The following is a 12,922-nucleotide window of genomic DNA, read 5'->3' as shown; positions in this document are numbered from 1 at the left end:
ACCGCGCATGGGGGAAAATGGAGTTATTATTTGACTTATTAATTTTATTGATATTGACTTATTAATTTTATTGATATTGCTTTGCACTATTACGAGTATTACTATATTGTGATTGTAATAACATTTAATTACTGTAACAGCATCAGAATGTTTTTTACGTGTTTACTGCATGGAGGAAATGTTCCCCTCCACTATGTGATATAAATGTTGCACTTACATGTTATACCTTGCTGTTGTTAAAAGATAAACCTTGTCACGAAAATACTGATACTTTACCTCAGAGAAAATAATAAAACCGTTGTTTATTCATTTTGGGAGTGAATGGAGTTGTCAGAAAGCTATATTGGAATCGAATAATACAGTTTGACTGACCTATTTGACTGTTTTGTTGACATTCCCTTTAGCGCAGCACCATCTAGTGGATGCCTAACGTAACCCCAGCCTCTACTATAGACCCGTATAATGCGGTGCAGTGCGCCTTATATATGGAAAAAAATTAAATGTGTAATTCATTGAACGTGCGCCTTATAAAGCAGTGTGCCTTATGGTGCGGAAAATACGTTAATTTAAAACCTTATAACTATGAAAACAAGCCATTGTTGTCAAAATTTCAAGAATTAAGAAAGTGCAAACTAACATTGTCAAGGGGTAAAACCATCTTCGTCCAGTCTACGTCAGTCTATACACACCTGCTGTAAGAAGATTTTGACAGTCACCGTCACCCAAATGCATCATTATTTCAAAAAGCTTGGTCTCTACCTGTTATAGCCATGTGTCTGACAGCTCACAAAAGCACCTACAACCCCAATTCAGTTGAAATTGGAATGTTGTGTTAATTTTAAAATAAAAAAAGAATTCAATCATTAGCAATTCATGTTTAACTTGCATTTAATAAGCTCAGCGAGGTACCAGGTGTACCATGAAATGTGGAGGAGGTGATGCTCCCTGAAAATCATTTAAAGCCTGGCTGTTCGACGAACAAAATTGCAATCACAACACTGTCTAAAATGGTGCTGTGTGTGTCTGTGCTTGGTATGTGTCATTGTTTATCTTCAGCCTACACAAGGGACTAAAGATGGAAATTAGCCCTCGGCTACAATCTTTCATATTTACATATGTATGTTCATTAACATGAATATACCGTATTTTCCGCACTATATGGTGCACCTAAGAGCCTTCAATTTTTTCTAAACCTGACCATGCGCCTTATAATCCAGTGCTTCTTATATATGGATCAATCTTGAGCCGCAACAGGTCTCGCAACTACGGTAAGCAGCACCTGACTCCATTTTCCTCCGTAGAAGTAGTGCGCGGTGCATGCTGCGATATATAAAACAGTGTTTTCATTTCTACAAAAAAATAACCCTATATAGCTTATAAAGCATTGTGCTCTTTTATCCCTTGGAATCTTAAAAAATGGTTTTTTTGTCTGATTTGTCTAAAATGTTAATTGATTTTTCTTTTTTCTAACTTTCTATTTTCGTGTTTGATACCAAGTATTGCGCGTGCATGCTGGGATATATACAGTTTCTACAAAAAGAAGCCTATTATAAAGTATTGTGCTCATTTATACATTGGAATCTTTAAAAATATTTTTTTGTCTGATTCATGTCTAAAAAGGTATTAGATTTTTCTTTTTTCTAACGTTCTATTTTTGTGTTTGACATCAAGTAGTGCGCGGTGCATGCTGGGATATATAAAATGGCGTTTTCATTTCTACAAAAAAAGCCAATTATAAAGCATTGTGCTCTTTCATCCCTCGGAATCTTTAAAAATATTTTTTCCGTCTTCCGTGTGTGTGTGTGTTCATGTTAAGATTCTCTCGCTACAAGTTTTGAGCATTTGCAAGTATTATTGACGAGTATGCCTGACCTGAAATGTTAGCTTGCTGCTCTCTTGAACTATTGAAGATATTAGGTGCTAATAATATTAATTAATTAATAATTAATAAATGGAGTGTGTTATTGAAAAACTAAAAGGTGTTCGTTAAACACAAGGTAATTACCTATCGTTTCTGTAAATTTGGTGTTAATACATCTATCGGCTTGCGACGTATTGAACAAAATAGCTGCTAATAACAGTAATAAATTAATAATTAATAAATGGAATGTGTTATTGAAAAACCAAAAGATGTTTCATCTCGCGCAGCACCATCTAATGGATGCATAACGTAACTACTGTAGCGCCTTATAATGCGGTGCGCCTTATACATGGAAAACATTTTAAGATACAGTAATACCTTGACATACGAGTTCCCTGACATACGAGCAATTTGAGATACGAGTGAAATTTGAGCAAATATTTACCTTAAAATATGAGACAAATTTTGATATACGAACATACAGCATACGCTTATTAGAACATCATCTCGTCGCAACGCCCTCGTGTAAATGTCTCAACGAGCAATGTTGCATTTTTTTTCAGTGTTTTTTCCCCGCTTTAGTCAGTGCAGAATGGTGCTTGCTCGCCAATACGAGAGGAGTATACTCCTTCCCGTTGGCAAGTGGTCCTATTATGAGGACATTTGTGTGCATCATTTTCGGAATATTTTGAAGGGAAGACAAGCAAACAACCCCTGATGGGTTCCTTTTAAAAACTGCAGCTCAAAGTCAGGGTGAAGGCAGGGCAAATAGAGCCAACACGGGAGAAAAAATGTATAAGAATTTAAAACAAAATTAGAATTAAGTTTAGTGTAAGGTTAGATTAAACTCATTTTTGAGTGTGTCTGTCGTAATCCAAGTTCATTTAAATTTGTTCATGTTGTTACGAGCGCATTGCCTTGCAAAAGTCTCTCACACTCTGTGTCTCTCTGTCCCTCTCTGTCTCCCCTCCGTGTAATACGTCTAATTTTAGTACTATTAAGCATCATATCCACTAGTTATTTCTTACTCTGTTAATAGATGGCGAATTAGAACACATAAAAATGTTTTTTCCATTCCAATACCCTGTTTTTTGTGTTTTGCAGAGGGTTGGAACAAATTAATTTGTTTTTAAGTCATTTCCATGGGAAACCTTGATTTAAGATACGAGTAAATCAACATATGAACTCAGTCCCGGAACGCATTAAGTTCGTATCTCAATGTACCAATGTATGTCATTAGTTGAAGGTGCGCCTTATAATGCGGAAATTATTAAATAAGTCATACTCAAAATAATGGAATACACTACAAAGTGTATTTAATGTTTAAACCTGTGTTTCCCAACCTTTTTTGAGCCGCGGCACATTTTTTTGCATTGAAAAAAACTCAAGGGACACCACCATCTAAAAAATCTTTTAATTTAAAACTATGTCGTCTATATTAACAATAGTCATCCACATCAAAGTTTTATCAGCAGGAATCACATAAGCCTTCAAAATTATTCCAAAATCGAATGTTTCCACACTGACCTAATATCACCAAAAGTTGAATGTCTGCCCACCCTGAAGAATTTACGGTTAGAGTGATGCAAAAATAAATAATGTAATGTTTTTAATTGCATAAATTTGTAACTTTTCTCCAAATATTACTTACCGTATTTTCACGACTATAAGGCGCACATACAAGTCGGAAATTTTCTCCAAAATAGACAGGGCACCTTATAATCCAGTGCGCTTTTTAGATGGACCAATACTAAAACTGTTATCACGATAAAATAAAATAAATCCGTCGATAGGACAACTATGGCAAGCAGCCCCCGACTCTACTATTTTCCCGTAGATAAAGTACTGCGCAGTGACTGCTGGGATATGTAGTTTTTTTTTGTCAATACACCCAATGGATTGTGGCCTGCCGATCGGCATCAACACTAGCTAGCTACTATTTGCGAATGGACTCTGGCCTGGCGATCGGCATCAACACAGTTGCGAAGCATGGAAGACAGCCTTGGAATACTAGTTACGCTAGCTACTAGCGAGCTACCATTTGTGAACGGATTGAGACCTGGCGATTGGCATCAACACAGTTGCGAATCATGGAAGACAGCCTTGGAATAGTTACGCTAGCTACTAGCTAGCTACCATTTGGGAATGAATTGTGGCCGCCTGGACGAACGTATTAAACTCAGCGTTTTCGATGGACAAATGTTCAATTCGGACACAGATAATGAGGACTTTGATGGTTTTGTGGGTGATGATGACGTGAGTACGTTGTAAAATGGCTAAATAAAGTACAACCGAACTCAGTCTTGCTTCCGTTGCCTTTTTAAAAATGCGTTTTTAGCGTGCGGGTGTAGCGTGCATTTGGTACATGTAGCACCAAATTAGTGTGTTCGCCGTTGTAGTATATTGATATTTTTAGTGCAAAGTTATCACAGCCGTCACCCTGGGTGTAATGACAAAAGGACTATTTATCCCAGCAGTCACTGCGCACCGGAAATAGCGTCTGTGGCTGCTTTCGTAGACAGCGCTATTACGGTTCGATAATCATCCATAAAAATATATATATATACCATGCCTGGCTTCACGAAAAGTGGCAGGCAGCGCCGGGCTTCTTACGCTACTATTTGTGAATGGATTGATGGAAATGACGGTGACTCTGAGAACGAAGAGAGGGGACCCGGCTTTTTGGAAGGCTCGTTTGGGCAATTGTTTAATTCGGACACAGAAAATGAGGACTTTGAGGGATTTGTGGGTGATGATGACGTGAGTGAGTTGTAAAATGTCTAAATAAAGTACAACCAAACTCCGTTTTGCTTCCGTTGCCTTTCTAAAACATGTTTTTAGCGTGTGGGTGTAGTGTGCAAGAACTATATTTCCCAGCAGTCACTGCGCACCGGAACCCGGAAATAGGCTGCTTCCGGTAGCCAGCGCTATTGCGTTTCGATGTTCATCCATATATAATATATATGCGTCTAATGAAACGGTGCGTGCTTTGTGTGTCTGAAATACAGAAATAGCACTCATAACTGACGCTGCGGCTTAAAATACAATGCGCCGAATAGTCGTGAAAATACGGTAATTCTTCTAATATTAAAACAAAAAAAATTTGTGCTCACACAGACTTTACGTCGGCAAAAGTTGATGCCCTAGAAACCAAATAACTTCCAGTTCATGTTAGAGAAAAATAAGCGACCAAAAAAACATTTCACAATTTGAATCTTTAATAGTATAATCTATAATTTAACGTTCATCATATTTTGATTTTAACCTTGTAATAGTTAAATTTTATATGTACCTCGTTATATTCATATTAATTTTCTCTCTGAATATTACATTGTATGACCTCTTGCAATTTCCAGCGGCACACCTTACCATTGCTCATGGTACGCCAGTGTGCTGCACCGCAGTGGTTGGGAAACACTGGTTTAAACTGATAAACTTTATTTGGCAAATAATCATGAACTTTGAATTTTATAGCTGCAGCACCTCCCAAAAGACCTGTGACAAGGTCATGTTTACCATTGTGTTACATCACCTTTTATTTTTTATTTTTTACCAACGTTTAGAAACTGAGGGCATTAATTGTTGAACTTTTATGTGGAATTTATTTTTCAAATGTTTGCTAAAAGTACATCTTGACATGGCCAACAGTTCGTCATATTTTATTCTTCATGATGGACCACACATTTACAATGGGAGAGAACTATGGACCACACAATCCAGTCAAGTTACCGCTCTTTAACTAAGCAAATGATTTGGTTTGTGGTTTTCCGTTTTTGAAATAAATGAATTGAAATCCATGATAAAGACGTTGCTTGGATCGCAGGATGTTTCTCCTGGAGTTATATGTACCTTTCACCAGTAATAGTGCCTTCACATGTTAAGGTTACGCATGCCATCTTTAGTCCCTTGGGCAGGTTGAAGATTAAAACAATTAGGCATAGAAACAATGAGACAGATACACACACACGCACACAGACAAGTAGCACAGTTCCAAACAGTGTTGTGATCACTATGTTGTTCATCCAACAGCCAGGCTATAAGATAATTGGTGAAATGGTTCAGAAACAGGAATTCACGTATGTTAATTGGTATTGAGTTCCAGGTCTGTGAGGCACAAACACAGAAGGTGCTTTGGCTGAATGGACTCTTTCTGAAGGGAACTACACAGTCAGCTCTAGAGCCAGGAGCTTTGTGATGGAAGATTTTGTAAACTAAGGTGGCATCAGCATATTTAACAGTATTTTCCCAGTTCAGTTTTTTTTATATCTGTCAGTGATAGATTGTTATTGGTTTTCTGTCCAATACTTTCAACGTTTGCTTATAAACGGTTACAATTGGTTTTAGTCTTGTCTTGCAGGCCGTTGACCAACTTGTTAGGCATTAAGTCGTGTGAAATGATCATTGTGTAAAAATACAGTTTTGCTGACTCGGTTTAGATTGTTTGTAATGAACCTAAAATTGGACAAATTGAATTTAATTCTATTCGGAGTCTTTTTTTAATCTGTCGTTTAAAGACAAGTTGTGAGTAAAGAGTCTTTCCTGGGTATTTAAATTCTTGGACTACAATGATTGTTTTACCTTGGACAAAAACATTGGGATCACTGTCAGTTGTCGCTCTTTTCAAGAAGTAAACACAGACAGTCTTAGATATGTTTAAATGCAGTTGGGATTTTTCAAGCCAGTTATACACGCTTGTCATTGCATCTGCCATTTGCCGTGCAGCATGTTTTTGTTTGTCTTTCACATGGACATAAAGCGGCATCAGCGGTATGCATTTGGCAGGTGAAAATCTAAGGACAACAGCTTGGCAGATCATTTAGGAAAAGACTGAAGAGCACAGGAAACATGCCTACATATGCACGTAAACAAACAACTTAACAATTCAGAATTATGGTGTGTACACTCAGGAAAAACGCAAGTATCAACTCTGTGGTGAATGAGGGTCTAAGGCACATGAATCAAGAACTCCCCGACAGCTGTGCTGAACAGCCATGGTCCAGGAGAAAATTAAATAGTGCCAAACGATTGTCTCCTTCTCCGCCCCCGTCCATCCAAAGGGAGAGTGTATTTGCATATCCCATTATTTTTTGTGGCCATGCCTGGTCTAGGTTATATGTGATATTCAAGGGATCACTGTAAATGTAAAATGTCTCTGTTTACAAACATTTCAAGTCACGAGGCTACTTCTGGAACGAATGGAAACTGTAAGTAGAGGTACCATTGTAGTTCACATTTTGACTGCGTATGTGCACTTTCTAGATCACATTTTTAAAAATCATCCATGTATACAATCTTGATTGCTTGCATTGTTTCTACAGATTGTGCTGGATGTTGGATGTGGCTCCGGAATTCTGTCTTTTTTTGCGGCCCAGGCCGGCGCTAAGAAGGTCTATGCTGTGGAAGCAAGCACAATGGCTCAGCATGCAGAGGTACATACAAAATAAATATCTGTTGAATAAACCCAGTGAAATCCCGTTTCCAAAAAAGAATATTGTTCTCACCATGCTCACCTACTGTATTATTGCTAACTCATTGAAACTGTGTTACCCTACAGGTCCTGGTTAACAGTAACCGTCTAGGGGAGCATGTGGTTGTTGTACCAGGAAAGGTAGAGGAGGTGACGCTCCCTGAACAAGTGGACATCATTATATCTGAACCAATGGGATACATGCTTTTTAATGAACGGATGCTAGAGAGCTACTTGCATGCAAAGAAGTTCCTTAAACCCAATGGTAAACTACATTTGATTGGGAAAACAAACTGTAAAATATGATTAGTAAATGTTTTTAAAATTGCCTTAAGTTTGTGAAATTCTAATGATTTTTTTATATTTGCTTTCTCTGTCTTTCTCTTTCTTTGTCTTTCTTTCTAGGTAAAATGTTTCCCACTGTTGGGGATGTTCACATTGCTCCTTTCACAGATGAGCAGCTATACATGGAGCAGTTCACAAAAGCCAATTTCTGGTGAGGAGAAAGAGGCAAGAAATTATGTACATCTGTTTTAAATGTGTGTGTATATGTCGGTATGTATATATTTTTATTGGCTTTCCTTAACATCTTGCAGCATTTTTAACCAATCAATAACCTCTTCTGGCACGTCCTGCATTTACTTTAGAGAGACTATTATTAGTCATGTGGACTAATGTCTTGAACATTACCTGCAGGCTTGAGGGATTGGGACGATGTGATGAGAGAGCGCTGTCGAGGTTTTAGTCAATTACGTTTTCTCTGTTTGGCTCACATGCATTCATAAGGACCGATAAGGTACACAACAGGGAGCCCTCACTTGGATCTTTTATTGGGTAGTGCTTTAGTCGGTAGTGGTCTTATAATTTTGGGACACACAAGTGATTAAAAAACAGGTGAAAACACTTAACAAAGACAAGAACAAGACAGACTAGGGCAGACAAACCCAACGAAACATGTCGCACTTTCGATGTTTGGACTCAACTTTTGTGAAATAATTTAGTGACATTCTAAGATACCCATAACCAGCGGCTTCATTCTGCCAACGGCCCCTTTTCTCCAAAAGAGATCTAAGAATCCTTCCAGGTCTCGAAATATACATATTTCAAACAAAATTATCCATTGCGTCTGATAGGTTCACCAATAGGCATTCCCAATTCACACACAAATAAAGAGAAAAGACAATCCTCTGGATTTTTTCTTGCAATGAGAAATCGAACCGGTGAGGTCTAGTCCCCGCTTCGTTCTGGCGTCACACGCTTCTTTTCTTGTTTATTAACTTCAAGGACCCTAGTTACAATGGACGTCTCAACTCTCAAGGGAGGGGGGGAACAGAAGTGAGACGTCAAATCGTCAAAACAAATGAAAATCATGTGCAGCCGAAGGATCTTCTCCACATTCCAGCAGTCCAAGTGGATTCGGCTTCCCATTTGTTTAGTCTAATTAAGGAGCAAAGCATTTACCGTATTTTCACGACTAAGGCGCACCCTCAATGAATGAGACATTTTAATTTTATTTCCATATATTAAGACGCACCGCTCCGCATTACATTGGTCTACCGCACTGCATTACACTGGTCTACCGCACCGCATTATATGGGTCTACAGTAGAGGCTGGGGTTACGTTATGCATCCACTAGATTGTGCTGCGCTAAAGGGAATGTCAACAAAACAGTCAGATAGGTCAGCCAAACTTTATTAATAGATTACAAATCAGCTTTCTGACAACTCCATTCACTCCCAACATGAATACAGTTTTTATTTTATTTAGTATTTTCGTGACACAGCAATAGCATAATAACTCATGTTGAACGGGTGGGCAAATGCGGCATCCAACACGCACGTCTCTGTCTCACCAAAGTCGTCATTAATAGTCAGTAATTTCTGCCTTCCTGAAAGCTCGGACCACAGTTGAGACTTCCACTTGGAATGACGGCGAACATAGAATTAATGTGCTAGATTGAGCTCAACCGAAAATGAAATGCCGTTTTATATATCTCAGCATTCACCGCACACCGGAAATAGAGTCGGGGGCTGCTTGCCGTAGTTGCGAGAGCTGTTGCGGCTCAATATTGATCCATATATAATCTATTTACCGTATTTTCACGACTATAAGGCGCACTAAAAAGTCTTGAATTTTCTCCAAAATAGACAGGGCACCTTATAATGCGGAGCACCATGTGTAAGCTCTAAAGCCTGACTGGGAGCACTTCTTGCCGACACGCTTCTTATATAGAGAGAAGGCGGACGTGGGTGGGGTCAGACGGTATGGAGAACGAGCTTCGCCAAGTCAAGAAGAAGAAGCTAAGTTGATTTGCGTGTGCCCATCTCGCAGCAGCGGTGAAAAACCAAGTAACGAAAATGAACTCTGACCTTGCCGTCATTCCCGGAGGCTTAACTAAAGCGCCGGACTAGTTACGGCACTATTTGCGAATGGATTGTGGCCGCTTGGACGAACGTGTCTGCTTGTACTGTTGTTAAAGGCACTAACAACAGATGCTTGAAAACCGCTGAACATCGGCATCAACCGGGCGTTCAAAGCAAAGTTGCGAGCGGCATGGGAACAATGGATGATAGCTGGCGAACACAGCTTTACGAAGGGTGGCAGGCAGCGCCTGGCTAGTTACGCCACTATTTGCAAATGGATTGTGGCCGCTTGGATGAACGTGTCTGCTTGCACTGTTGTTAAAGGCACTAACAACAGATGCTTGAAAACCGCTGGACAACGGCATCAACCGGGCGTTCAAAGCAAAGTTGCGAGCGGCATGGGAACAATGGATGATAGCTGGCAAACACAGTTTTACGAAGGGTGGCAGGCAGTGCCGGGCTAGTTACGCTACTATTTGCGAATGGATTGTGGCCGCTTGGACTAACGTGTCTGCTTGCACTGGGGTTCGAGCTTTTGCCAAATCCGGCATCATTTCTGTGGAGCCACATGGCAATGACAGTGACTCTGACAAAGAAGAGAGGGAACCCGGCGTTTTCAATGACTCATTTGGACAATTGTTCAATTCGGACACAGAAAATGAGGACTTTGATGGATTTGTGGGTGATGATGACGTGAGTACATTGTAAAATGGCTAAATAAAGTACAACCAAACTCAGTTTTGCTTCCGTTGCCTTTTTAAAAACGTGTTTTTAGCGTGTGTCCGTATGTTTAAGCTAGTATATGTTTAAGCTGGTGTATGTTTTGCTATGCCTGGCTGCGGCTTTAAATTCGGTGCGTCTTGTGTGTATGTCAAATACAGAAATAGCACTCGTTACTGACACTGCACCTTTAAATGCGGTGCGCCATATAGTCGTGAAAATACGGTATACATATAGTTCGCAGTCTAGCTCTGAATGCTATGTTGACGCCAACATCTAGTGGCAGGAGTTCTTTTGTAAATCCACCCTACTAATCGACGGCCGCTGTCAATTGGTTGACAAAAGAACTATATATCCCAGCAGTCACTGCGCACTACTTTTTCTACGGGGGAAATTGAGTCGGGGGCTGCTTGCCGTAGTTCCCGTAATCTGTTTTTTAGCTATATTTTGGACCTTGGAGAATTGTCAATTTCCCACTTATGTAAGATTGTCCTTGCCAATCGTTATCTCTAAACTCTAACATTTAGCTGCATTAAACCCCATAATTCCAATGCCAAGTCTGTAAGTTTTAAGCTAAAGTTCTCTATTTGAATGCCTTTAAAGCAGGGGTCTCAAACTCGCGGCCCGCGGGCCAACTGCGGCCCTCGGGACGATAATTTGCGGCCCCCGTCTTAATATGAAAGATTAATGTTTGTGCGGCCCGCAAGATTGATATGAATGACACTTGTTGTGTTCGGAGCTGAATGAACCAATCACGGTGAGGTATACGGCTCTGGAGGGCGGGACATCGGCCGGGCTGTCCAGTGCCTCGCTCACTCACTCATTCATTCCTCCAATCAGCTGGGCGAAGGAGAAGCCGTGAAGCCGATCACTCCGCTCGGCGCGCACTCTCCTCCGCTGCTCTCAGCATAGAACTGAATGAGGCGCTATGATCCGTGATCCAGCCTGTGTCAGTGTAGCCATCTCCGCGAGTGAAACGGAGAGCGAAAGTGCGCATGCGCCACAAACCCGCGCGACTGAAAGTGAAAGATCAACCCGAGACTCATTCCAAGTGGAAAAACATATTACACTGTAATAATTACAGAGCCCCAGAGATGTCTCTTTCAAAGCCTGCCGTGAAGAGAAAGGTCGGTGATGAGCACAGACAGTTTCAAGAAAAGTGGGGAGTGCAATATTTCTTTGTTGAACACAGGGGCAGCCCGACGTGTCTCATTTGCACTGAAAAAGTTGCGGTGCACAAGGAATACAATTTGAAACGTCATTATACTACGAGACATGCTGAGGAGTACGAAAAATACCAGGGAGATGAGAGAGCCAACCAGGTTGCCAGTCTTAAAACATGTCTTCTGAGGCAACAGGATTTCTTCAAGAAGGCTACCAAAGACAGTAATGCAGCAGTCGAAGCTAGCTACGCCGTTTGTGAGTTGATTGCTGAAGCAGGAAAGCCATTCACAGAAGGTGAATTTATCAAAAAGTGCATATTACAGGCTGCACATATTGTCTGTCCAGAAAAGAAAAGTCTGTTCAACCACATCAGCCTTTCTGCCAACACCGTGGCAGAGCGCATTTCTCACCTGTCAAGTGACATTTATGATCAACTGTGTGAGAAAGCACAATGTTTCAGTGTATATTCAGTGGCTCTTGATGAGACCACAGACATCACAGACACTGCCCAGCTCGCAATATATGTCCGTGGTGTTGATGACAATTTTAAAGTAATGGAGGAGTTGCTCACAGTAATTCCAATCCATGGCTAGACCACCGCTAAGGAAATATTTCACCAGCTGTGTGATGCCATTGAGAATGCTGGTTTGCCATGGAAGAGCTTTGTTGGAATAACAACCGATGGAGCCCCATCAATGACAGGGAGGAAGAATGGACTGGTAGCACTTGTTCAAAAAAAACTGGAAAAGGAGGGTGTGGAGGAGGCCATAGCTCTGCACTGCATTATACATCAGCAGGCCCTTTGCAGCAGATGCCTGAAGTTTGACAATGTGTTGTCTGTCGTTGTGAAATGCATCAACCAAATCAGATCCAGGGGCTTAAAGCACAGAAGGTTCTGTGCTTTTTTAGAGGAAATGGAGTCAGAATATGGGGATGTGCTCTACTTTACTGAGGTACGTTGGCTCAGCAGGAGAAACGTGTTGAAGAGATTTTTTGAGTTGAGAGCAGAAGTAAAAGACTTCATGGAGATAGACGGGGTTGCTGTTCCTGTGCTAAGTGATCCCAAATGGCTCATGGACTTGGGTTTTCTTGTTGATATCACACATGAGCTTAATGTACTGAACAAGAAGCTACAAGGCCAGGGGCAACTTGTCAGTGCTGCCTATGACAACGTGAGAGCATTCTGCACTAAACTTGTGTTATGGAAAGCCCAGCTCTCTCAGACAAACCTTTGCCATTTCCCAGCATGCAAGGCTCTCGTGGATGCAGGCACACCATTCAGTGGTGAGAAGTATGTTGAGGCCATTTCAAAGCTACAGGAGGAATTTGATCACAGATTTGCAGAC

At 40.6% G+C, this 12,922-nt stretch overlaps 1 protein-coding gene across 3 annotated transcripts in view; it reads left to right on the top strand.

The window, feature by feature from the left end:
* Positions 1-12,922, top strand: part of carm1 (coactivator-associated arginine methyltransferase 1) — a 159,154-nt gene that overhangs the window by 52,748 nt on the left and 93,484 nt on the right. For all 3 annotated transcript variants that reach the window (XM_077619877.1, XM_077619876.1, XM_077619878.1), the window contains exons 5-7: positions 7,180-7,290; positions 7,416-7,593; positions 7,734-7,824. In XM_077619877.1, the coding sequence (XP_077476003.1) occupies positions 7,180-7,290; positions 7,416-7,593; positions 7,734-7,824 (380 nt within the window). The remainder of the gene's footprint in view (positions 1-7,179; positions 7,291-7,415; positions 7,594-7,733; positions 7,825-12,922) is intronic.

The sequence above is a fragment of the Stigmatopora argus genome, chromosome 14 (assembly GCF_051989625.1).
Source record: "Stigmatopora argus isolate UIUO_Sarg chromosome 14, RoL_Sarg_1.0, whole genome shotgun sequence".
Classification (NCBI taxonomy): domain Eukaryota; kingdom Metazoa; phylum Chordata; class Actinopteri; order Syngnathiformes; family Syngnathidae; genus Stigmatopora; species Stigmatopora argus.
This window is presented reverse-complemented; position numbering and strand designations above follow the sequence as displayed.